The sequence below is a fragment of the Anneissia japonica genome, unplaced genomic scaffold, assembly GCF_011630105.1.
Source record: "Anneissia japonica isolate Jap-2015-1 unplaced genomic scaffold, ASM1163010v1 scaffold287711_len853857_cov187, whole genome shotgun sequence".
In the NCBI taxonomy this organism is placed as follows: Eukaryota; Metazoa; Echinodermata; class Crinoidea; order Comatulida; family Comatulidae; genus Anneissia; species Anneissia japonica.
The window spans coordinates 266886-293752 of record NW_022753410.1 but is presented as its reverse complement, the minus strand read 5'-3'; the positions used below and the strand labels follow the sequence as shown (position 1 = coordinate 293752).

The window sequence follows — 26867 nt, the reverse complement described above, 5'->3', positions numbered from 1 at the left end:
ATCTTTTAAAATATTTACAAGATCAATAAATCAATGTTACACAATATCTTACCTTATTATCTTTAGCACAATTATTATCTTAATTATCAATATAAACAGGAACTATATATAGGCCTATATAAATACTTATATACATACATAGGCCTATATATTATGCATATTATATATATATTATTTATTGATATTATACATATTATATATATATATTATTTATTGATCTTTTAAAATATTTACAAGATCAATAAATCAATGTTACGCAATATCTTACCTTATTATCTTTAGCACAATTATTATCTTAATTATCAATATAACAGGAACTATATATATGCCTATATAAATACTTATATACATACATAGGCCTATATATTATACATATTATATATTATATATATAATATATATGATATATATTATATATAGGCCTATACATATATATGAATTTATTTTAAATAATAAAATATATTTGATCATAAGATAGACTAAAATTACAATATTATATAGACATTTAAATTTATTGTTTCATGTTTAATGTTACAAAATTGAGTATTTAAAATAAGCCTGCCCAAAAAACAAATAATATTAGGAATAACAACAATGGATTAAATTTATAGTTCCCACGACAATCATAATTGTGGCTTATTACAATTTCCTCACTTATTAATTTGCATTGTTATAACGTTGTTGGGAACGTTTGCAGTAGTAACTCTTTAGCGACAGATTTCCTTATCTGTCCAATTACGAACGTGTTATTATAGGTTTTATAATCAAATTTATGAAAAATAGTCTAAAAGGTAATTTCAAGGTTTTCGTTGTTGATGCAGTAATAAGGCTTCCATACAATAAGATCCTAGCTATAATTAGGACATTCTTGCATTAGAACTTAGTCAGCGGGATGGCCCACACCGAGATCCAGCAAACAGATTAACGGTGTTGTTGTTTCAGAGAGCGTTTGCCGACTCCTACCACGTTTGTATAAAGCTTGAGATGAAGCAGGCGCGAATATTCCCATTGTTTTAATTTAATCAGCACCCATCGAGGAGACTACAGTAGGAGTAATGAGAGCGGGGGCAATACACTGCAAGGATACTTATTGTCGAGCTTACTCACGACAGAAGCTGAGATAATGATTTTAAGTTATCAAAACCTTATTAACAATTTGAAAGAAAACCAGATCTACTATCACCAGTTGATTTTATGCGGAATTTTATCTCGAAACAAATTTGTTTTGTATTAGAAAGAAAGACCAACTGGGAAAATAATTCTAGTTATTAATTCATTTATTATATATTATTGTAACATTTTGGATAAAGTAAAATACCACAAAAATGTCCTCCCAGGACAACCAACATTGTAAAACACTATCGAGGAATCTCTAAGGCAAAAAAAAGACAAGCATTAACAAGAAATAAATAGGAAAATATGTATTCGTTACTTGTAGTTTTTATAGAAGAAATTTAAAATTATGTCGGCTACAATATATATCTTATGTTTTAAAATCTTGACAAATAGGGCCTACAACAAAAATTCAACACAGTGAATTGATCATTTATAAAGCTATGAAATTAGGCCACCGAATTCCATTAAAACTCCGATTTGAAAAAAGAACAAAAAAAAAAAAACAATTATTGAATTGGTTTTATTTGCAAAAAAAAACACAAACAAAAAAAGCATTAATTGACTTAGCAGCGAAAGTGAGGAACATGCAACGTATAAATAAATGAAAGAAACAGTAGGCCTATGATCAGTTTAAAAAAAGAAAATTAAATTTTAATTTATGTCGGTTACAAAAAGTAAAACACTGTGTATTCCTAAGTTCAACATAAATATACATCTTATGTTTTAAAATCTTGACAAATACCGCAAAAATTCAAAGCAGTGAATTGATCATTATAAATTATCAGGCTATGGAAGTTAGGCCACCAACTTCCATGAGCACGCCGATTTGAACAACAAAATTAGTTTTATTTGCTAACAAAAAAACATTATTTAAGGAACATGCAACGTATAAAAAAATGATAGAAACAGTATGATTAGTTAAGCTGTCAAATGGGGAAGAAATTCTCTTTCTATTCAAATTAAAGTCAAGAGTATGATAATAATACCCAGAAATTATTATTGTCTCGTATACTAGTAAATGAAAATTCGCCTTTGATGTGCACCATACAATACCATAACAACACCATAAAAGTTGACAGCATTGTACAGCATGCTTTATGAGAATTGTAAGAGGAACCATAGAGGAAATAATACGGTAGCTAATATAGGCAAATCGAATAGAAACCGCAGACAAAAAATATTAAACAACGACGTACTTTTTACAAAAGAAAAAACAAAAACAAGAAATATACACAAACAGTACTATAAATACTATATCAGGAATTCTGCTATAACATTGTTCATTGTTTATCGTCAGTGAATTTATAAACATACTGTACGTAATAGTACGGAGGTGAATTAAATATAGATCAATTATGAAGAAACGTCTTCTCCAGAGCATAAAGGTGAAAAACATGCCTACACCAGGGCTATAATTCAAATGAGATTGTGGTTGATTACAATACATTCATACATGGCATATTTTTATTGGTCTTCTTGAATCTTTCAGGTCAAATAAATATTTGTGGCTGTATTTTCTCGACGTTGACTTCTTAAATTTAGCTTGTAGCAATGTTCATTCAGGCCTTGTCATTAACATGCGAATTGTATCGCAAGGAGGAAAGTAACAATCCCTGAAGCAAAGTCCTGACATGTTAGGCCAAGATCCATACGAGAAGGTCAAGTTAAGAATTTAAGGGCGTATTTTAATTTTTCAAGTTTTGGATTTCAGGTATTGATGGTGGTCCAACGATGAAACAATTCCGGATTGGCAATAAAAATGAAAATTACAGTATTATTTATTATTAGGCATACTATTCATTTATCATTTATTATTCCTATTTTATCTACCCATTATTTCTTTAAGTCATATTCTTTTTATTAACCAAAAACCTTTACATGTATCGGGTGATACCGTAACAATCAAGAAAATATAAAGAATAAAACATTAAGATATAAACAAAACACATAGGCCTAATTAATAACGATTTAAAAAAGGTTAGCATATAATTTGACGTGATAATCGAAGTGTAATTGAATTACTAACACGTCACTCACAAGACAGAGATAAACACTGCGATGCGCTTTGCACTATTTATAATGTACGGTAGCCTATACCAGTTTGCTATACATTATTGCAAAAATAGTGCATAAAGCAAAGCGGGCAGTAAAGTAAGTCATTAGTTCTTTGTGATTAAGTATAGAATTATACTGACCAGGGTCATTGGCACCCATGGTAGCCGCAGTGGAGCGCCACCCCCGGGGTGAATTGGAACACGCATGGCTACTACTAGGCAAAGATACCATTATCATCTTCCATTTACTAGACTTACTTTAAAGCAAAAAACTATTTTTACCCTGGCCCTGAACTCTGGAACGAACTACCAAATCATAATTATTGCCAATTTAAAGTCTACTAGTGCATTTAAATCTGCCTGTTAAAAAACATTTCTTGCAATTTACCTGATCTTTTTTTCGCCCATACTTGCTTGATCCACTTAATTCCGCTTCTGTATAATTATGAAATATTATATCCATTTTATGTACATTTTATCCTGTTTAACTGTGGAGCCAACTATATTTCAAAGTCTTCACTTTTTTGGCTTTGTCACTTGTTCTTATGGTATTTAGGCCTACATTTCATTATGTTACATTTTTGTTATTACTTATTGATGATATCTTTGTTAGGCCTATACTCATTTCATCTGTATATCATACATTGGACAAGTGAATAAATTGAATTGAATTGAAAAATTGGGTTATGTTATACACTAAACCAACGACTGCAACTTTTTTTACCGAAGGACGTTCCTTTACAGCATTCAATTAACAGAGAGCGAGAGAGAAAGTTTTTGGAATACAACCACAGACACAAAGATCTGCAAGGGTTTGTTTCAGAATTCGTTGGTGGAAACAAAGTACTTGCAACTTTACAAAGGGGTGAAAGGCAATGTAAGCATATCAACAAGCTGCAACTCCGTGAAACATAGAGGTAATAAAAAAATAGAATAATCTAAATGAGATAAACGCGATCATTCAACTTGATTGAAAGAACCAAGGAAGCAAAATGTATAATTTGGGCGTTCATAGATTGTTCTATAATCCCTGAAAATTGTTACAAATCTATAGATCCCGATAAGCTCCTTTTCGCTTGTTTCAGGGTCAAAACTCGAGGAAAAATCACGTTCCGCTGATTGGTTATGGGTAACAAGTTGAATGCTATCCTACATCGAATTAGTTTGGGTAACATTTTGAAGTGCAAGCCCCTGGCCAACATTTCTTCGCCAAATTATCCTTAAAGATTTATAATTCATATAGGATAAGCCAGACTGATCGCAGTCTGCCGTGGGCAGTGGGTTCACATACGAATCCAACAGGTAAACCCATTATTAGAAAGTACAAATAATTGAGTTATTGATATATAGAGGTATATTAATGAGAATCTAATAATAGACGGTGTTTTATAAAAATTGAAAAATACTTCTTGGGGATTAGGCAAGATAGACTAATAATCCTAGACCATTAATAATCATGACCAGTTGATATGTGGCTGAGCGTGGTATTCCCAAATCCTAATAAATAGTATTATAGGATATAATTGGTTACGTTTGACTATAGGGTGGCCTTACCACCAAAGGTAATTGTGTGGAACATACCATGCTAAATATCCAATCATTATATTATCCTTCGCGAGCCAAACTCTGGGAAAGTTTTAATGTTTAATCTCACTACATTCCTCAACTTTTCTCACAAAGTGTATCTACCTTTAGATATTCTAAACCAAGGCTTTACAGGTGTCCCTCTAATTAAAGACCCCACAGATTAAAGGCAATCTTAAATTAAAGACTACTTTCCAATGGTATCAAATTATCAATGTCTTTTATTTTTATTATTCTAATTAGAGACGAAAGCTGCTAAAGTCCATGGAAACCCAAGTCCCAAAAGTGGTCTTTAATTGGTGGGAGACGTTTACTTCGTTACGAACACCATCAGTAGTTTTTTTTTTTAAATATTCCTAGCCCTAAATATTTCATAATTGGCATGCTACGCGTTGCTGGGTGCAATATATATTTTTCATGGTATAGGGATCTAAACAAAAAACAAACAAAAAACGAACTAAAGGCTGACTGAAATGTTTATAACTTTTAGAAAATCAACTTATAAAGCTAGACGATGACAAAACACAAAATCGATGGACTGGTTGTTACATTGTTGAATCGTGCTGCGGATGCGATGACAGTTTCAATAGACAGTTGACGAGATACAGTCCTCGTCAGTTTGATGTTCAAGAGTGTGAACGAGTTCCCAACACGAACACACAAATTAAAATGGAACGCCTAAACATTATATTTAATAATCCCTTTTGGTTCCAAGGGTTCATTTAATGTTCTTAGGCTTAAAAAACTTTCGACCAAATGATTTGTCATCAATCATTAAATCATATATTCATTTTCCGTTTTTTTTTATTGTTAATATAGTATAAATCCCATAAGAGAGGGTTTGGATTTTTTTTTTTTTTTTTTTTTTGTTTAGCCTAAAGGAAATGTACGTAGTTAGCTTAGAGAGGGTTCTTCTTGTTATAAATACCGTAGAATAAATTTTATAATGTTAAAGAAACATCAGCTGTTCTTAACGATGCAGTGATTTTTACATCCTTCTGAAAGCATCAGTAAAGACTGTAGGGAGAAGAATTTCAGATCTAAATTATCTTTTAAGTCTCCTGTTTTCTGTGATTCTGTTATTAAACCGTAAGTCATTTTCCAGCAAACATTTTTTGATATTTGTGTGTAGCTGCAAAATAATTAGGTCTAAAGCAGATTACATAAAGTTTCAGGAAATTATTTTGAAAATATTCACTTATCTTATTTTACATGAATGTTCGTTATATTTCTAATGAATGCGTTAATAAACTTCCTAAATTTTAATCACCATGGTATACAAGTACAACCCTAGGTAATATGCAAATAACTGTTGAGGGCTTCTATCTAATGTTAAGTTCACAATATTATATTGTGTTCATTAAAAACGTGTAAAACGTTCTACAATGAGGGAATATTGTATTATGATATTCTACTTTTTGCCTACAATGCCAATAATTACCAGTCTAACTTTAGATGCTTATACGCATTATACTCATTTTGAATGTAAGTTACCGTTGCGGAGGTTTCAAAAATATTTTCTGATTATTTACTGATAAAATGCTGCCCATTTTTTCAAAAGAATATATATGTTTAATGTTTTAATTGCTTACATGGTACTTTTTAAAGAACAAATTACATTTTTTTTTTGGGGTGGGGTTGGATTTTTTCTTTTTCTTTTGACTGAAACATTATCATCATTGACTGACTGACTGACTTTTACTGACTTTATTTGGAACTCATACAAAAATATACAGCAATACAATACAAAAATACGAGAAACGAGAATTCCGAGGATAACACACACACACACACACCCACACCCACAAACTTATTTCGATTGTGGACCTCACACAAAACATTTGGCAAGACAATAAGAATAATTCGCAACATGATAAAAATTATAATTACTGGTCTTCTATAAATTATTAAATTTACTGTACGCCTAACAATTTGTTTAAAATAATAGAAGTTTTCTGAGTGACAGTTGAAAGTTTGTTTCATTGAGTAGCCCTGTGATGTTAAAAGTGCTCTTACCGATGTCTCATTCTATTAAACGTAATATTTAATTTATTTCATATTTATGTCATTTATTACGCCAGTGTCAGTACAGAACCTAAGGTATCTTGTGTCTTGCATTATAGTTTTCATCTGGTTTTACATTTTGCATGCGTAACCATTATGTTACAGAATGTTGTTAATGATGACAGGAATTGTGATAATGTTAGGTACGTTATTTCGCACATCGACACGTAATGACCCAGCACGCAAACTACCATAGTTCTTTGTCATTTTGTCACAATTGGGTAACCCGGTCCCTTACTGTCCTTTGCAATGGGTGTGCTTTACACAGACCTGTCCTTGTGTGTCCCCAAATGAACTCGCACACGCAGACAAAAACAAATACTGCCTGTTGAGATGTAGTTAGTCGAAGAGCTTTAGGCCTAAGGCGGATATTTGATGAGAGCCCCTCTCGCGATACGTTGTTTGGGGTAGCCCATTTGATAGTCATTCAAATTGTGGATGACAGGTCCAAGGGTCGTTAGTACATTTCGCCAGTGTCATTTTTGGCAGAGGCACCTTGCCTGACCTTAAACTTATAAGGGAAGGTAGAGCAGAATAAGAAACGTGTTGAACGGTATCTTCAAAGCAGGTGTGCCTGAATACACTTTGTCAGAAATAAAGTTTCAGCAAGTAAGACAGCAAGGCTTATCAAGTACAAGATGTTGTCCTATAAAAATGGTGTTCGTTTACACTGTATAAATAGTTTAAACGCATCAGTTCCATGCTCTACCTGTATATACAATTTAACTAATGGATTCGTGTTGATGGAAACCCGAAAGGTAGAATCGGATATTTTAGGCCTAGTCAGAATGTGTTGACGAAATGTATAGGGTTAAAAAAACGCCTTATACATACACAGGTCAGCCACTGATAATTTTATTTATCATTGTTTATTATTAATATTATTATTATTATTATTATTATTATTATTATTATTATTATTATTATTATTATTAATTATTATTATTATTGTCATTATCATTATTATTTTAAAACGTAAAATATTGTATTATTATGATTGTTGTTACTTTATCATAAGTAATATAATAATTAGTATTATCATTATAATTAATATTTAATAATATTATTACCATAATCATATTTATGATTTTAACTGTAGTTATTTCATTACTATGATTATGATTGTTATTACATATTATAATATTGTATTTTTTGTATTTTTGTTTATTATGTTTTTACATTTTTTGTATTTTTTAACCATATTTTTAGAGGGTACCCTTCCAGCATATCCAAAGTCGGCTGATATTCAGAGACCCTCTTAAATAAATGAAAATAGCGTGATGCTTTATCAGCGAAATCTTTATTAAGCTTAGGGAGTGGAGTTGTTTTATGAGAAAAGTCCTGCTGTCACAAGAATTGAACCCAGGACCCTGGGAGTAGAAGGCAGACATCTTAACCACTAAGCTATTCAACTCCGCTCCTTAATAAATTGTTGACATTACCATCTTTAGGGCCTACTATCTCATCTAAACAAATGTCATCATCACCAACATGATAATCACCATTGGTTTCATCCTTCGAAGCTACATTTACACACTTACTAGTCACGATTACGACACGACAACGACACGATACAGATGCGCGCAGTGTTGAAGAATACAAACTACGCGATGATATGTCGTTGTCGTGTCTAGAGTGTCATATAAACTGAGTCAGAAGGCCCAGTACCGTTACTGACCGGAAGCTTAATATCAACCCCCTTGACTTTCTCATTAACGCAGAATGCACGGTGTCAAAGAACTATCCCGTTACAAATAAGTGTTGAATGATGATTCCACAAGATTGTCTATTTCTCTATATATTATCAATCTATCGACTGAAGGATTCGGTAAATTGACAGGAGATCCCAAGACATCGCGCTACCTCCGGAACGATTAGTCAATAAAAGATTGTAGTAAGCCTAGCCCTTTGGTACAACTAAGAAAGTAAAATGAGAGATAGACCTAAGTTGGTTCTATATGGTACATTTATATGCGAAACACAATATATTATTATAAGCATATTTGTGTTATTGTTTTAAGAAAATGAGCGTATCCACTTTAGTTTCGATCAGGCATTAATGAGACTATAATTTTTTTGCTTAGTTTTCTCTTTAAAAGTAATGCATGTAGGCCTTTTGGTACGGCTGTATACCGACAAATTCGCTTTATCTAGTTAATGATTATTTTTAATTCATAATTATGTTTCCCAAATACATTTATCAGTTTCCGTCATGTCTCCAGTTTGTAGTTCATATCGATCAGTAACATGCAACTGTTAAAGAACAAAATGGTTAAATAGCGCCACCTGTTGTCTACATCCTGGCCGTTTTTGACTGATAGTGCATCAGCCTTTTGCCCGGGTGGAATATAAACGTATTCAACGAAGGCTGTGGTTTCCGAACTGTCGGACAAATAATCTATTCGAACAGTAATAATATATTGTTTTTGATTGATGGTGACTTAGAACATTGCAAGATGGCTAAGAGGGGCGAATTATCTCCGATTTGTCATATCTAACAAGGCAGACGGACTCGCCCGTGTCCCGTGCTTGCTGGAGATAAAAATTATAAAAAGACAACGTAATAGAGAACGTAACGAAGGCGCATTATTTTGCATCCGCTGTGACGAGCGCACGTAGACAACATTACAGCGAATTATCTTTTCGAATCGATTTAAATAATAATTTGGTAGCGTCGTGATTTGTGGTATTTTTAAAAGCAGTTTATTGATAATTTGGTCGGACGTTTTGAGGTTTTTCAGTACCTAGTATAAATGACACATTATGGCAATCACCGGTAGATATACTAGTGTTACTGTTGTATCTAATTATGTTTATTCAAGCTATTAGATGTCGAGGATGAAAAAGGTCATATCACCAAAGCTAGAGGAATGTTAATAATAAAAACGATACTATTTAGGTCAATATTAATTAGGGCCACCGTTAATAGGCGTAATAAAATAAAAAAATAATAAATATAACGACACTGCAGAACAAGCGTAATAAAACAGAAGAAATGTAACGCGGAATGTAATGTAGTTTTACGTTGCACCCCCACCCCACCGCCTTCCACCCTTCATGGTTACCGGTTATTACGTATCAATAATTTCATCATGACATTAATAACATAATACCGTATTATATAATAAAATGAACAATAAAGGTATAATAAAATTGATAAAGAATATTAATTATTAATGAAAATATTGAACAAATTTATTATTAGAGTTTTTGATTAATTATATTCTAATGTCATACTAATTATGATTTTCTGTAAAAGTGACCATTGTCCTTTTTTGGATTATATATTATTAACGTAAACCGAAACACTGTAGGCCAATGAAATATATTTCTTTGAGTCTACCAATCACTCTAACAGATTATGATTTTTCCTTTGAAATTGATCTGCATTTATAAAACGAGCCTACAGCGCACGTGCCTCGAATGTACGCCTACGATGAAGCATAATTTACAAATTATGTATCAGGTTTTCTCGAATGAAACCTTCACCCCAATTCTAAATATACATGCAATTTGCACGGGATATTCTAAAGCGACTCCTATTACTAATACCGGTACTTGCTTACAACACGTCATATACACACACAAAACCAGCACAGTCTAGTCCTGTGTCGCCCTCGTTAGGAGTCGCACAAAACGGGGATTTTCAAGTTTCCGTCCACCGTTCAGTGAGAAGGAACAAACGAAGAGGAGGAGGAGTTACCACCACTACTACAGTGTTTACGCAACCTGATCAAATCTATCTCACTCTAAATTCAATCCTCTGTCGAATAGGACGCGTGTGCCGTGACCAACGCTGCGTTAGTTCACCCACGCGCAAGCATTATCTCGCTCCACTGATTTATATCACTCATCTACTTTTAACTTCGACTTTGCAATTTATGGTTGTTTTTATTTTTTATTTATTTTTTGTTGACTGAGCTCAGGAAGTTTTACTCGTTGATATTCATTGAATGATATCCGATATTGCACAAGTCATGTGAACCCACTATTAGGATTTAAATTAGCGATATCGTCTGCGTCGGCACTATTCAGTTTTCTTGCCAAATACCTAATGTTTGTAAACATTTACTGTTGAACAAAATATGGATCTTAAGAATCGAGAGATATGAATGTGGATTTAATTTTTTCTTGATATTTCTGCAAATACTAACTTAAATTTATATCAAGATGAATCTTGGAAATTACCGATGTGGATTATGTAATCGAAAATGTATTGACAGGAGGTAAATTTCTATATATTTTATTTTTATTTATAAACTATACATAGTAGAGTAGAATAGTGGGACCTGCTGCTGATACCGTAGTGCAGTAGTACTAATACATCATTATTACATTTTAGAAACATTTTAGGTCTACTACTACTAGTACTACTACTACATGTGACTCATACTACTATCAGTTTCGAGGGATTCCTTACCCACAGTGGATTCAGTCTCCCCAGTGGGTAAGCCTAACGTTCTGAATTCGGCACTCTGCAGACCGAATACCCTAAGGGTGGGATGGTCGGAGTTTCTATTGAATTACCTCCAGCGGTCTTTGCCCGAAAAAGTGTAAGTTATAATAGCCTATTAACAGACAAGGCCTCCGTGTACGGTACGTATGCCAATTGTGAAATGTTGTATTCTAGATTATTCGTTTGTTGTACAGAATTGCCAAGTACTGTACTCTTATATTATTTCTTATTTGTGCATTGTCATCTATAATTTTTTTACCACCTCTCTGACCCGAGATATACAATTCATGTCAAATGACCCTCAATAAACTTCAACATGTGATGCAACGAGTTTCTATGGCCTGACTTGCAGGTTTCAGTAATCTTGGTGAATCTGCAAAAATTCCAACAACGATTAAATGACGATAGAGTGGAAATAAAATTGTAATTTGTACGCGCCAAAAATGTCAAGGGACTGGGCAAACCGAACACATCCATCATATAATATAATTAGTGGAATAATTTCGATGTGGCTAGAAGGTTAATGAATTAGAAAAACGGCCTATTCTTGTGAAGTTAGCGCTGGTTGTGTAAACGGCGACAGCTGCTTGATGGAACCTGCTTACACTCAACCTTTTGGATTTTCACGGAGAATTTCACAAATCCCTGGAAATCAAAGAAAAATAATAGAGTAATAAAAGTAATTGTTTGAGGATTCGGATAAGATTATTATTCATAATTCTGACTGGTGCACATGCAGTGGCCTACTGAGGCTGTGATATTATTTCTTGTGGCTGATTTGTGTATCAAAATTGTATTTTTCGGTGACTTTTTTTGAAAATAATCCGTTGCTCTTGTCGCACCTCTCTCCATTCTTTCTGTCAATACCGTCATGCTGTTCGACAAACTGATTTCATAACCAATATTGTACAACGAATAATTCTTTTTTTGTATAGGTCTAGATTTTGCTGATACTTTATTTATTGAGAGAAATAACATATTGTTTTATTGGCTTCAAAATAATAAAAGACCATTGTGTGTAGTAAAAATGTGGGGAAAAAATAACTAGTAAATAAATATCATTATATTGCTCATTTTATAATAATATCAAAAGTTACAGTTTTCCAATATTAGACTCAGTCGGCTATAATTGTGGCCACGGCCGTATGTGCGCTAAATCGTAGAGATCTTTGGTACCGTACCCGGTTCAATTGCGTTTCATCTAGCGACTAGCGTGTTAAAATGGAAGTACAGTGCACCCTCAAATTCGTGACCCCTCTAATTCCGAGACCCCTCTAATCACCCAAAATTGTCAGGTCCCAAAGGTGGGACCGAAGGGTATTAAAAAAAACCTTGGTGTTCACACCGCATAAATCCAATCCACAGACCAAAACAATTCAGTTTTTGCTGATTGAAGTATTTTTTATTGGATTTTTTTTAACTGATTGTCAGTCAATTTAAGTACTTATTCAATTAATATTATAATGGCAGTGTTATTTATAAACTATTAATTGGAAACGGTAGATTTATTTATGAGCAAGTATTTCTTTTTTTAAATTTTTTGTAGAAATCTAGTCCATAAAAAAGAGAGCAATTAGAACATTAAATTTACTGCTCAAGGTTATTAGCTCAAAACACAGTATAGGCCTATCTTTAGAGAAAATCTTAATCAATTGTAATTACCTCTTCCCTACCCATACCTCTCTCCATTTTCCTAAGCTTGTAAAATTTGGCCTCACTTCGGACGAATTACCAACATTACAACCATCGAACGTGTATAATCGTATGTAGATTTCACAAACATTTTCAGTTTAAATTAATGATTTGCTCCAACGTATGCCTAAGTATGTATGACAGTTTGTTTTAAGTACGGTTATGATTAAAGATCGACGTACACAAATGCTTAATTCGTTCTTCTCATGTCAATAACCGCGGGAACAGTTTAATATCCCATCATCGTAGGTAATCGGTTGTCTAAATCGCGGTTACGCATGTTCCGCTATGGTGTGTCTAACACCGAACCGAATCGGCTTGATACTCAACAATATCGGAAGTACTACTAACAATTTGTAATTAGTAGTGTCTGTGAGAGAGTTGTGTTCTCGGTAAAATATTTTGCAACATACGATATTTATTTCCATTTTGGCAAAGTTAATTACTAGTGTACTTACCAATTAATTTATTATTGAGTTAAAAAAATATTAACAACAAATAAATATATAGGCCTATATTTTTAATTACAACTTTAAAAACGATCTAGTTTTAGTGACTAAACCTAGATCCTTTTTTAAGTTTTTACAGGTTTGCAATACTCAGCATTTGTTTACTAAATTTGAGCCCGATTTTTCCAGTAAGAGCCCCTGCCTGGGTCTAGGTACCAGATGTTGGAGATCAAAGTCAATGACTAACGATAAATATTGTTACTGGTACCAACGTAATAATAGTACTGCGTATGTGTGAAATACTGAAATGTGAGAGTTTGTTGTATTAATGATGACAAAATACTATTTTAACTCAAAAAAAAAAAGATTTTACAAAAAAGCTTTCTCATAATATACCGTAGGTTATATCAACAATCGATGTTTATTTACACGAAATTCCTCCTTATTAACTCTAAAATTAAATTGTATTAATGATGACAAAATACTATTTTAACTAAAAAAAAAAAAGATTTTACAAAAAAGCTTTCTCATAATATACCGTAGGTTATATCAACAATCGATGTTTATTTACACGAAATTCCTCCTTATTAACCCTAAAATTAAATTTACTCTGCATTCTATACCTTCTCAGGAAATAGTTTACTTTCCGGTTGTAATCACTTCAATCATATCCATATCGTACTTCTTCATATTTGGTAAATTCATCTTAAATTTTAGATTTTCTTAGTACTTGGCCTATGATCTAAATGGAATCAATTCAATTTTAAAATTAGGTCACGTTAATGTGTGTTCCAGAGGCAAATTTTTTAATCAAAAATTACGTTTACAATTAACAGGATTTTAATAACTTCCTGGGGTCGATGGTGAAAAAACGAACGAACGTTGAAATGTTGGTCTACAATCACAAGTTGTACTATGAATATTATTTAAATTACACAGTGTTGAAACAAAACGATCATAGAATGGAATGACTGAGAAAAGTATATTAAAAATCAATCAACCAATCTTTTCATAGTGTTTAACTTAGCGAAACACTAACTTTCCATAAGTTGAAAGTTTAACACATATTTTCATTTTGGTATTTTCACCATAGCCTAGGCAGCTAATTCAATAACTTAATTCTGCTTATCTCAACACACATGAAAAGAGTTTAACTCATTATAAGGTTCTCTGAACTCATGTCAAATTAATAATAATAGGCATATTTTAATTCTGCATCTCTCTGAAAGTTCCTTTTCTTTACAGAGACAATAAATATATCTTGTATATTGTCAGATTTGTTTTTCGGATCTTTCAAAAGAATAAGTTTCTCTGAATCTGCTATCAAGCAAGTAAAATTATCTAAATCTCTCCGCAAGTTTCTTTTCTTTAAAAAGACAATAAATAGACCTATATCGTAACTTGTGGGCCCATATAGGCTATCATATTATTTTTTCCTCGGATCTTTTAGATAATCACATAAAGAAACAAATATAGGAAAATTGTTATATTATTGTATACGGAAACCCGTCCCTATAATAGACGGGTGTGGTCATTGACGATAAATGTGCTTTAAGTTTAAGTTCATTCAACTTTGTTCCAGCAAATATAAAATTGCTGACTTTTCTCATTTTGAAAGTGACCTTATTTACGTGATCTTAGTTGCTTGGTTCTAACAACATTTGAGTAACCGTTATTTCCAATAAAAATAAGAAAAACAACACCTGCGGCCCCACAAGCAGATCTGTTTGAATACGCCCCTTAACAATTTGCTATCCAATCCTAACATCTATCCGACTCCACCAATCTTTTACTCCTGAAAAATTGGCCGGACACTTGGTGGCGTTTTAGGTCTTACCCTATGTCCAACCCGTTGGACCCCCGTCGACAAATTTCTGAAACCGTGTCACTGATAACAGACTCTGATAACAGATGAGTAGGCCTCTGTGGTATGTTGATGTTTGATCTAATAACCAAGGTACGGTAATAACAAGAAGTGCATTTAATTGAAAAGTTGAATTTAGAAAATATTTCTACAGCAATTAAGGTTACAAAAAATTGGCTGATAATCAATTTTATAATTTGTGTAAAAATGTTTGCAAATTATTAAAAGCGATGGCAATTTTTGTTTTCGTTCTCTACCTTATTTTATTCTTTTAATTAAATATAATGATTGAATATCTAAGGGTTTTTAAAGATTTTATAATAGACAGAAGGAAGTTATATTTACTGTACGGTACCGTACACGTTTAAAAAATATTATATCACCGATTTTCTGTCCGACTGACAACACTAAACATATCACCAACGTTTTACAATTTTTACAACACCTGTGTTAGTTACTTGTACAATTTTTACAACACCTGTGTTAGTTACCTCTAGTATTTGTTTGATGTGTGCGTGGCTTGTTATAGCTTTGCACATCCCTCCGGACTCCTTAGCGGTTAAGACATTTTCTTTTTCAATAAATCATTCCTTCCTCCTGTATTAAGTCTCGTATTTCTTGCAAAATTGTTAGGAATATAACTTTGTATGGGTTAAGGTTAATACTACTACTATCTACACCCCCTTTTCATGCACACTGCCGGTGCTCGCGCTGATAAGGGACTGAAGTATCGATATTTGGTATATTATTCCCTGAAAGGTGAGTAGATATTCTTAATCCTATGTAGGCGTATGCTTAATACAGAGCATCTGAATTTCCTGATTCGTAAGAAATACTGTTGAACTTTTGATACAAAAGACTATGTTGAAATTGATCGAAGCATCTGTATTTGGTGTATTATTCCCTCATAGATATTCCTAATCCTCTGTAGGCGTAGAACTATGCAGTGAATTTCCTGATTCGTAAGAGATTCCGTTAAACCTTTAATACAGAAGACTAAGTAAAAAGTGACTGAAGAGTCTGCATCTGGTATATCATTCCCTCTTACAGGTGTCTTAAATATTCCTAATCCTACATATAGGCGTAGGACTAACACATCTAAAATTCCTGAATTTGTTGATCTTTTGATAGAAAAGACTAGGTAATTACAAGTGAGGGAAATATCGATGAAGTGTCTATATATTTATCTATACAATTTATCTATACAAGTTTTTTTTTTTTTTATATTTACGATTCAATAACTCGATTCAATAACATCTGTCTCTTATACACATCTAGATGTGTATAAGAGACAGTTGGTATATTATTCCCTGAAAGGTGAGTAGATATTCTTAATCCTATGTAGGCGTATGCTTAATACAGAGCATCTGAATTTCCTGATTCGTAAGAAATACTGTTGAACTTTTGATACAAAAGACTATGTTGAAATTGATCGAAGCATCTGTATTTGGTGTATTATTCCCTCATAGATATTCCTAATCCTCTGTAGGCGTAGAACTATGCAGTGAATTTCCTGATTCGTAAGAGATTCCGTTAAACCTTTAATACAGAAGACTAAGTAAAAAGTGACTGAAGAGTCTGCATCTGGTATATCATTCCCTCTTACAGGTGTCTTAAATATTCCTAATCCTACATATAGGCGTAGGACTAACACATCTAAAATTCCTGAATTTTGTTGATCTTTTGATAGAAAAGACTAGGTAATTACAAGTGAGGGAAATATCGATGAAGTGTCTATATATTTATCTATACAATTTATCTATACAAGTTTTTTTTTTTTTTTTATATTTAAGAACACATTTTAAAAGAACACTGAAGATGAAATCGCTTGAAAATTAAGAACAAAATAAGAATAAATTAAGGCTGAGGTAAAATTTCAAATGAGGTTTTTATTTCTTTTTAAATTAAAAAAAACTAACAAATCTTATCTGTACCTTATGTGCAGTGTAGGTGTGGCTAATACCCTCTATAATAAGAGCAATATACTGATGTACAATAATAATTTATGTTTGAAAAGCATGTAAAAATAAGAACAAAATTAGAACATTTTGAGCCTGAGATCGGCATAAAAATAAGAACACCAAGACTGGAAAAATTGTACTGGTTCTTATAAAAAAAAGTGTATCTGTATCTAACTGCCTATAGTCAAGTGTTAGAATGTGAAAAAATAATATATAATTATAATTGTTGTTGCATTGGATTACCATAAATGGCCCAATAAGCACCCTTTCTCAAACAAAAAACGTTTGGTCCCAGCTAAAGCAACGAATATTATGTTTATCGCAAAGTTCAATTAGGTCTAAATTCTTAACGAGTTTCCTGTTTTGTATCATAATAGTTCTATGTATGAACCAACAGACTGTCCTCAGATTTAATAATATATTAATATTGCAAATATGTCTATGCACAATTATGATATCAATTTATTTAGCAGCAGCACTATGATATTGTAATAAATGCCGCTCTTGAATAAGTGCCGCAGTAAGCTAGAAAGTAAGCCTATTGGATCATGGACCTATTATTAATAGGTCCATGATTGGATAGTTTACGGTAGTTGTAAATCATAAACGTAGTACTGTTTTTATTATCATTACCGTACCAATCATCGCTATCACAATCGACCACATACTATATCACAGCCTAACCCAATGGTGAATACATTTTATTGTAATACGCCTAGCCATAAAGGCCTATTTTTTGACACATGAACCTGTACAACCCAGGCACTTCATATATATAAACTAGAACGTTCATTCAACTCTGTGATGGGGATTCCATCGTATGTCCTATAGTAAAAATTAATTAATGCAAAAACTAGGCCTAAATTACTTTGGTCATGGAACGTGCGAATGACCTGCAAAAATATCAAGACATAGAACTGTATTTTACTTGTTTATGTTATAATGACTCGATTCAATAACTCGATTCAATAACATACCCAGTCGGTGTTGATTGAGTTTATAATGCACAATTATGTGATGCATCACTTTAATCCGGGTACCGTAATTGCTGTATTCCGGATTTCGGTCACTCAATAGCTATGCGATTTAAAACTTTGCCACTATATGCATATTTCTAATCGTTAAAACCATGGAACTATTTGATCAATTCTGTGTCTGTAACCTATGACATTATAAACCTATGTTAGTTCGTTATTTTAAAAATATTATCAACCAGAGACTTTCCTAGTTCTTCTTCACTTCTATTTTAATTCTTATTACAAAAGTCTGCGTTTCTGCTAAGCCCAGACATATGTCTGATCTGGTTTTCCCTGACTGTTTCCTACTTTTTAACCTGTAATACTCTCCTGAGGATAACCGTTCCATGCCTTCTTATTCAGTTTCATTTAAGTTATTTATTGATACCAAATGCTGTGAATTTCTGATGCCCCAGATTTTCTTAGCCTCAGAAGAGTGCATGTTTATTGAAAAAATAATCACAAGGTAAAATGAACAAAATATAATAATTATGTAAAATATGCACATGATAAAGTAAATCTCGGGTAATGGAGAATCCTGCCGACGGCAGTATTTCAGTTACTGAAAAGTGAGTTTATTTTTGTAGACTTTTTTTTTTATAATGTCTTGACCTTTTGCGAACTTCTCAACACCACCCCTAGGCAATGTTCCGCTACTACAGCTGTACCAAGTGAGTCGGTGGTGGTCTAAGACTAACATTGACCCTATGGTACTATTTTGTACATCTCAAATAGACAAGATCTTAATGTAACGCAAGGAACATAGAGGAAAACGGCCCTAGACTAGGTAAAATAGACAACGTGCCTTAATCCCTTTATATCAGCTCTGTCAACAAACCCCGTAGACGTGCAACCAGCACGGACAGCTACCCCGACCGACATTCCAATTCCACATACCTATTTACAGTCGAACATGGTTTACACGAACGACATTTATGGCTAGATAATGTAAAAAGCAATGCACTGCGCTTTTTTACAACTGACCAGTAATGGCAAATGAACAAATGTACTGTGTCTACAGCTTATAAAACAAGACCACATCAACAAAGAAGGCCGGCAAATCTTGGCTATTCTGTCCTAAGGTGACTTATATAGTTTCGCATTAGAATAATTGAAGAAAAATATGGTTAATGATTACAAAACGTATTATAGTACGGTATCCCATCATTTACAGGTCTCTCTCTAATTAAATGTCAAAATTAAAGACTACTTTTAGTGGTCCAAAATTGACAAATGTCTCTTATCTTTATTATTAAGCAAAGCTGCTAAAGACAGTGGAAACCTTGGTGTCAAAAAGTTTAGCTAAGGATGATGTAATGCACCTTATGAATATTAATGAGATTATTAACTTTTTCTAAGTACCCGGATTAGCCTATAGACCTACCTATTATATCGTAGGATGAGAGCAAACTATGAATTTCTGAGCCTTCGTCGAGAGTTGACTTTAGTTGATTGACATGTGTAGTATTTCATGGGGTTCTACATTTATTGTTGTAAATATATCTATTGCTTTAGGCTTCAAAGAAGCAAGCGATCTTATTTTGAATCCTTATATTGCTTGCAGCAAAATATGTAAACCTACCTCGTACTTCATAAAATGATATTATTTTTTAATAAACGTTACAGTTGTGAATTTGTTTTAATAAACTTTATAGGTACATTCACACCAAATCAGAATTTTCTGATCGGAAAGCATCGGATCAGTGTGTACGAACAGGAACGTTGACGTTCAGGGCATCGGAAACGCGGTCCGAATTTCGTTTCAGATACGATGTGGATGCAGCATTAATTGGTATAGTGTATATCACAAAGTGTTTCCCTTAATATTTTGCTTGTCCAACATGATGAAAATCTAAGTTTCATTTATAGATATGTCAACTATGAAAAGCGTTTTAAATATCGCACCTAACGGGCTACTCTTGATATTCAAACAAAAATTAAATCTCTTAAAAAGAGACTTGTGGTTTAAATATTTCCGTTTCGTGATATCGAATTATTATTCGTTGACATAATGACCGATCATAAATGGCCTGGGTTTCGTGACTTAGATCGACTACACGACCTCGACCTTACGGTGTAAGCTCAGAGATGATGACTCTCTCTCTCGGGGCTTTCGACGCGAATGCAAAATCTAGGTATATCCCCGTACCCAGTCTAGATTGAACGATTAAACGTTCAAACGAGTCGGCATGCTACGTAAATAATCTTATTGCAGAAAAATTTTCTTTTACTAGAAAATATAAATGTTCATTGTATTCAAGATCGACATAATACGGTACCGTTCGGTGCTCTTTGTGGGAAGCTTTTAAAAAACCATTTAAAACAATTTAGAAAAGGCCCTGCCAAACTTCCGAATTAGAAACAATCAAATATAGGCCTATCTGATTAACAGACTTCATACTTTCTATTATATTCTCTTTTTTTGTTGTTGTTTATTCCTTGTACACTAAAAAAAAAACAAAACAAACAAACAAACAAAAAAAACAGTAAAATTTTGCCCAGGCTGAGTGTTCTTATTTTGTTCTTATTCTACACACTTTTCAAAGATAGAAAATTATATTGTACAGCAGTATAGGGCCTATTTATTACCGTACTATATTTATAGGGGTTCTTACATAGTCACACCTACTTCACATAAGTTACAGACAAGATTTGTTGGGGTTTTTCTTTTTGTTTTTTTAGTAAAAACCTAATTTGTCATTTTACCTCAGCCTCCATTCGTCTTTATTTATTTATTTATTTTTTATGCAATTCTACCCACGGTGTTCTTATAAAATGTGTTCTTATAAAGAAACAAGTGTAAATCTATTTTTATTTCTGCTTAAAAAAGGCCAACAAAGCTTTCGACGCTCCATTTAAGAAAAAAAAAATAATAAAAAAATAAGAACCAGTAAATGTTTGCCCAGACTCAGTGTTCTTATTATTTTGTTTATATTCTATACACTTTTCAAAGACTATTATTGTACAGCATTATATTACTGGATATTATAGAGGATATATGCAGATTTACACCTACTGCACATTAGGTAGAGATAAGATTTGGTGGGTCTCTCAGTTTTTAAAGTAAAAAACCTCGTTTGAAATTTCACCTCAACCTTAATTAAAGAAAAGTGTAAACTCTTGTTTTTTCTTTATTTTTATTTCTGCTTAAACATGCCCAACGCTTTCTCTTTGGAAGCTTTCGACCCTCCATGTACTCATTTTTCATTATTTCTGTCAAAACTCTGCCACCATCTTCCTGGAACACATCCATTTGTCTCATCTGGAATATAAGTAACCCATGTTTATGGTTTGCACCGGCTGTGGACATCTTCTAAATACCTGTGTGATTTCGGCGTGAAATGCGCTCCAATGTGTAAATGAAATTATGTGCATGCTCGAGTATAGGGCTTGTGATTACGCGACGAATTCACTCTTCTGTACGTTCTCAGCCCTACTACGTCCTATTAATTCGGACTACAAATTCAACGTCGTCGCACGCCCAGAAAACTCTATTGTGACATGATTACGTTCGAGATCTTACCACCGCCAGGATTACAGTGCGATTCATTCTTTCGATTTTGTAAAGTTTTAATGGAATATCATTATTTAAAGTTTCTCCAATTTGTTAAATGTATTACAGAGGTAGTTTTCCGTAAGCCCCGTACACGGGTTGGACCGAGAATTGGAGTGCGTATTACAACTTGTGAAGCCATGATGACTGTGGTCACAGGAGCATTGAAATGCACCATTAGACCCTGACACACAAACTCCGTAAATTATAAGCAATTAGAGGTGGGCAAATAATACGAGTCATCTCAATTAAGAGTTTGGTTCTTGCTAGTGTTGAGATAATAAAAAAACAAAGTCTTTGTGCCAATTGCGTGCCGCGCGGTCCGCGTAGTAATTTCAATCTCTTGCACCCCCTCGTGTAGATATGCAACCGTCTTTCTCGTTCCTTATAAAATTCTCAAGCCAGTAAATACAAATAGTATTGAATTAGGCCTATTTAAAATTGCTTATTATATATATTTTTGTATATCGAAAGAATTTCCAATCGCATTTAGAACGAAAACTCATTAAAAGATATGGTACATTTACAGTTTTTATATGATTTGCAGTGTAAAATGTTTAAATCACAAAACGTCAATTGTTCCATCAATCCCTTTGTGTCCGAAGAAATTGACAATTTATTAAAATAAGCGATTCAAAATTTTTTTCAAAATTTTGACACAGACATTAAGCCAATATAACTATATTCAATATAGTACAGCGTGTTATAGGCCTAGTCTTTTGAAACCAATCTCAGAACCCTAACGAAAATACCAAAAATACCGAAATAGAAAAAATAGCAATAGAAATATAACACAACATTAATATTAATTTAAATTTAAATTGCAAAGTACCAACAGCAATAGCAAATGCAGGTAGCAAAAACAATAGCACCCGAAGAAGTATAAACATATCTCAGAGCAGAATTTCAATAAGGAAAACATACGGGTATCAAATATAAAATATAATCACATATCTAACCAAGAGAATAATAGGCCTAATCTCGGACTAATGAATGAACCGAACAGAAACACCGGCACTACCATGGGCTATCGCACTTTAAATTAAAGCGGCACGCACACCAAATCCGAATTTTCGGAACGGAAAGCCTACCTAACCGATCAGAAAATCGGATCAGTGTGTACGAATAGGGTCGTTGGCATTTAGGGCATCAGACACGTGTCCGAATTTGGTTCGTATCCAGTGTGAATTCAAATTAAGCCTGCATTTTGTAGGTGCAACTACTTGTATTATTAAAAGGTACTAAAAGTTGGTAGATCGTTGAACTGTGGCACATATCCAAATAGAAAATTCAATATGTTCTTCCGACATCAGCATGGCATGGGCTAAGAAAATAAACCTCTACGAAAGAGGGCTATCTCGTTTCCCAATCCAGTTACACTAGTTTCTAGCAGGCTCAATCATTCGCATTGTTTGCTCGTTAATTTAAAACCCTTTCCTGGAATTTTAAAGACAATAATTACGGTGTTACTTACATTACACGAACTTTTGCTCTTTGATTTATGAGAAAACCATATTTATTAGTAATGTTTGTACATAACTACAATATCATATGATATGTCCACGTAGTGGTGTACCGCAACTATATATTATTACTTCGCCATGCAAAACGTCAAACAATATTATAATATCATCATTAGGCATTGTATCGTTAGCATGGTTATAATTATTATTATGAATATTAATCGTATTACTAGAAATCATTATTAGCAGTAGTGAAATAAGAATATATAGCATTAGGCCTAATTCAACAAAAGTCGTCGTAAATTCAATATTATATTAGATTTATATATATTAGACCTATTCATAATTATTAATATCTACTCTCATTATTATAGACCTAATCAATTCATCCTAATCATCATCATCATCATCATAATGATTATAATCAAAATCATCATTATCGACATCATTAATCGTCCTTCTCCTCATCAAGATAATCGGCATCGTCTTTGTCATTGATTACTTTTAGCCTAATAATTACCTATTTACAGATAGGCTAATTATACTATTATTTGTATATATTTCAATCTATCAATCACTCTTAACCAGCAACCTCAGCTTTACAAAGCAGTGTATTAGTTGCCTATCCTGCGTACATCTGTATGATTCATTACAACTTAAAGATTAGTATGACAAAACAAACAGTTGCTTTTGAGTAAAACAATATTCTTTATTTCGTAATTTAGCAATGATTTTCTTCACTTCAATACTCTTGACAACAGTCCAACACCTGTCTTAGAACACCAATCCACTTTGCGGCGATTTAACCGAAACAAAACGGCTATTAATTTCTGCAGACACAGCGCGCGTGCCTCTTTCAATTCTCTATTGTCTCCGTTAGAAATGTAACCCCTATACCACTAATCGGATCAATTTATTAGATTAAAAACGTTGCTTGTGATCCTATAAGGTGGCCTGTATGTTTTACCAACGTTCGACTAATGAATCTGGTCAGTTCGCTCATGCTGAAACGTCTTTAAGACTACCACAGAGGCAAAAACAAACTGTTTAATAATAGTTGCTTGAATGAGATCTATTATAACGACTGTATCTACAATGAGCGCAGTGTTCCCTACACTTTGATCTATTTGACTTTTTGAAAGGGTGTTTAGAATGTTTCTTTGTCTCTAAAGTATTATGAAAATATTAGGTGTTAATTGATAAGAATCATTTATTATACCTAAAATCATACTTAATCATACTTAAAAGATAGGACAAATTAATATCAAAGCCCCAACACCGACCCATGGAGTACTATGTTTAAATTGAATAGAAGGCGAACATGTTCTTATACGGGTTCCTATAAGGAAACTTGAGTTAATACAATTATAAACAATTATTTCCATACTAACGTTAAAGCGTAAAACGATTCAGACTGACCCAATGATAAGTTATGAATTATTTTCTTTCATTTAAGCGAGCAACTTAAAGTCAATCGTACCTCAGTCCAAACCATAGTGGCGCTGAGGTGGTCTGGACACTCTATCTATAAAAGCCCCTCCTCAAATTCTTGGATCCGCCAATTTACACACCGTCTGTATCACCAGAATAGTTTAGTATGATATTTTAAATCTTTGATACTTTAAAATAATACGCATGGTTTCTAATCAATTTTAATAATTTATATCCAAATTATTTAAAAGAACGTTAGCTAACCATGTTCATAACACTAGTTGATGAAAAATAAACTTTACTGTAAATAAGTCTTGATATCACAATGCAATGTACTAAAAGTGGAATTACGGTAGCTGCCAAACAACAACGGTAGAGTTAAATAGTTTAGTGGTAAAAATGCTTGCCTTCTAATTCGGGGTCCTGGGTTCAATTCCTGTGAGCGCAGGACTTTCTCTCAAGACTAAAAACAACTCCACTTCCCAAGTCTCATAATGAGACTTCGCTGATAAAAGCATCACATTATTTCATTTATTTAAGAGGGCCCCTGAATATCAACCGACCTTCTAAAACAAAATTAGATCCGAAAGGGCCTTTGAAAGACATGCTCAGAAAAAAATCTATGGATATCATATCATGGTTATTTCAACATTTCATAGGCTCTAACTTAAATTGAAATAATTAATTTTCAATTTTGATTGAACTGTACAGTTCATGACATTCTTAATACAGAATCCTAATTCCCTTAAATCAAACTAGGTCTGTGTGTGCTTCTGCCATTCATTCATTCATTTATTCAGTCAAAATCAATATACAAATCACGGAAACTTCATAAAATTGAAAAGAAAGTTAAAAACCGATGTCGCAAACATTGCATAAAATTGAGAACAATTTAGAAAAAAATGTGCATTGAATAAAAATGTAAAACATTGTAATAAAAATTTTTAAAAATTTATTATTAAATTATTATTATTTTTTTTATAATTTGTGTTAGCTCTATAATTTGTGTTCAATTCAATTTTAATGACAACATAAACAGTAATGAGACTATCTTCAACACTCTTACCTTTGTATCTCCAACGTTCAGCGATCTTCACTGTTACGCCCCTTATGAGAAGATGACTTTGTTTTTTTCCACATCAAAATCAAACATACCGGTATCTAAGTGTTATATTAAAAATTATTGGGCTATTAACATAGCAATATCTGTGTATCAATTAATTCCTTTTAAAACTTTTGTGCTAGAAAATTTATTTAATGAGGAATAGTTATTTAAGTCGAATAAAAGTGGCGGTAAATTACAACCCTGTCTGAAGGACCGCTATATTGTCTGATTTAAACTTTGCATAACGTCATTCTATCATAACAATTTTTTTACACATTGATTAAATTGTTTTTGATACCGAGTTGGATAATTTTATATCATAACTTGTTTATAATTTATGATGTCAAACTTTATGTATAGTAATCTCCTTTACTTTGACGTCAATATTTGCAGATTATTTAATTTAAAGCGAAAACGTTTGGTAGTACTATTTCCACCTCTTTCGTGTAGGTTTATTGTACATCGTAACTGTTTTCTAATAATAAAAGTGATGATGATGATGATGATGATGATGATGATGATGATGATGATGATAGTGATTATTGTGATGATGGTAACTATAGCTACAAGTCTATATAGGCCTCTATCAAAGGTTTATATTATTCATTAACCTTTTGTTATGGAATTGGAAAATTTGGGTTGGACTTTAGGTACTGTAGAAGGCAGTTTTTGAATTAGCGGTAAGCTTAACATTAAGCGCGGGAGGCATTGTTTTCTGATATACATACTGGTTATATTATTCGGGACCTACGGCCTGACACTTCTTCCGAAAGACGGTACCACATGTAGTAATAACCAATATTGCTATGTTTTACTTGTTATTTTTAAAATACCGACAGCCTTACACAAAGTTTCTTTCTAGAATTCTAAAATCTTGTTTAAAGCCGATCAAGAGAGAATTAATTATTGTTGCTTTAACCTGCATAATATTATGATAATAAATAATTATCATAACTATAGTAGTGATAAATAGTAATGATAATGATATAACAACCTCTTGAACGAATCTTTGAGATTGTGAATTTAAAATTGTGTAATATTTGTTGTATCTGTAAACATA

At 32.8% G+C, this 26867-nt stretch overlaps 1 protein-coding gene and 1 long non-coding RNA gene across 4 annotated transcripts in view; one reads left to right on the top strand and one right to left on the bottom strand.

Annotated features, from left to right (window-relative positions):
- The window catches only part of LOC117122852 (protein NDNF-like), a 51803-nt gene that overhangs the window by 17252 nt on the left and 7684 nt on the right, over positions 1–26867 (top strand). Inside the window, exon 1 of one of the 3 annotated variants that reach the window (XM_033268606.1) lies at positions 10418–11043. The exons of the other annotated variants lie outside the window; for them this stretch is intronic. Within the exon in view, the coding sequence (XP_033124497.1) occupies positions 10988–11043 (56 nt within the window). The 5' untranslated portion in view covers positions 10418–10987. Of the gene's footprint in view, positions 1–10417; positions 11044–26867 lie in introns of those variants that run through there. 3 annotated transcript variants of the gene reach the window in all.
- On the bottom strand, positions 11053–26305 carry LOC117122853. Its single transcript, XR_004447761.1, has 2 exons — positions 25769–26305; positions 11053–11918 (listed from the first exon to the last, which is right to left on the bottom strand). It is a non-coding gene; the product is annotated as an uncharacterized LOC117122853 (long non-coding RNA).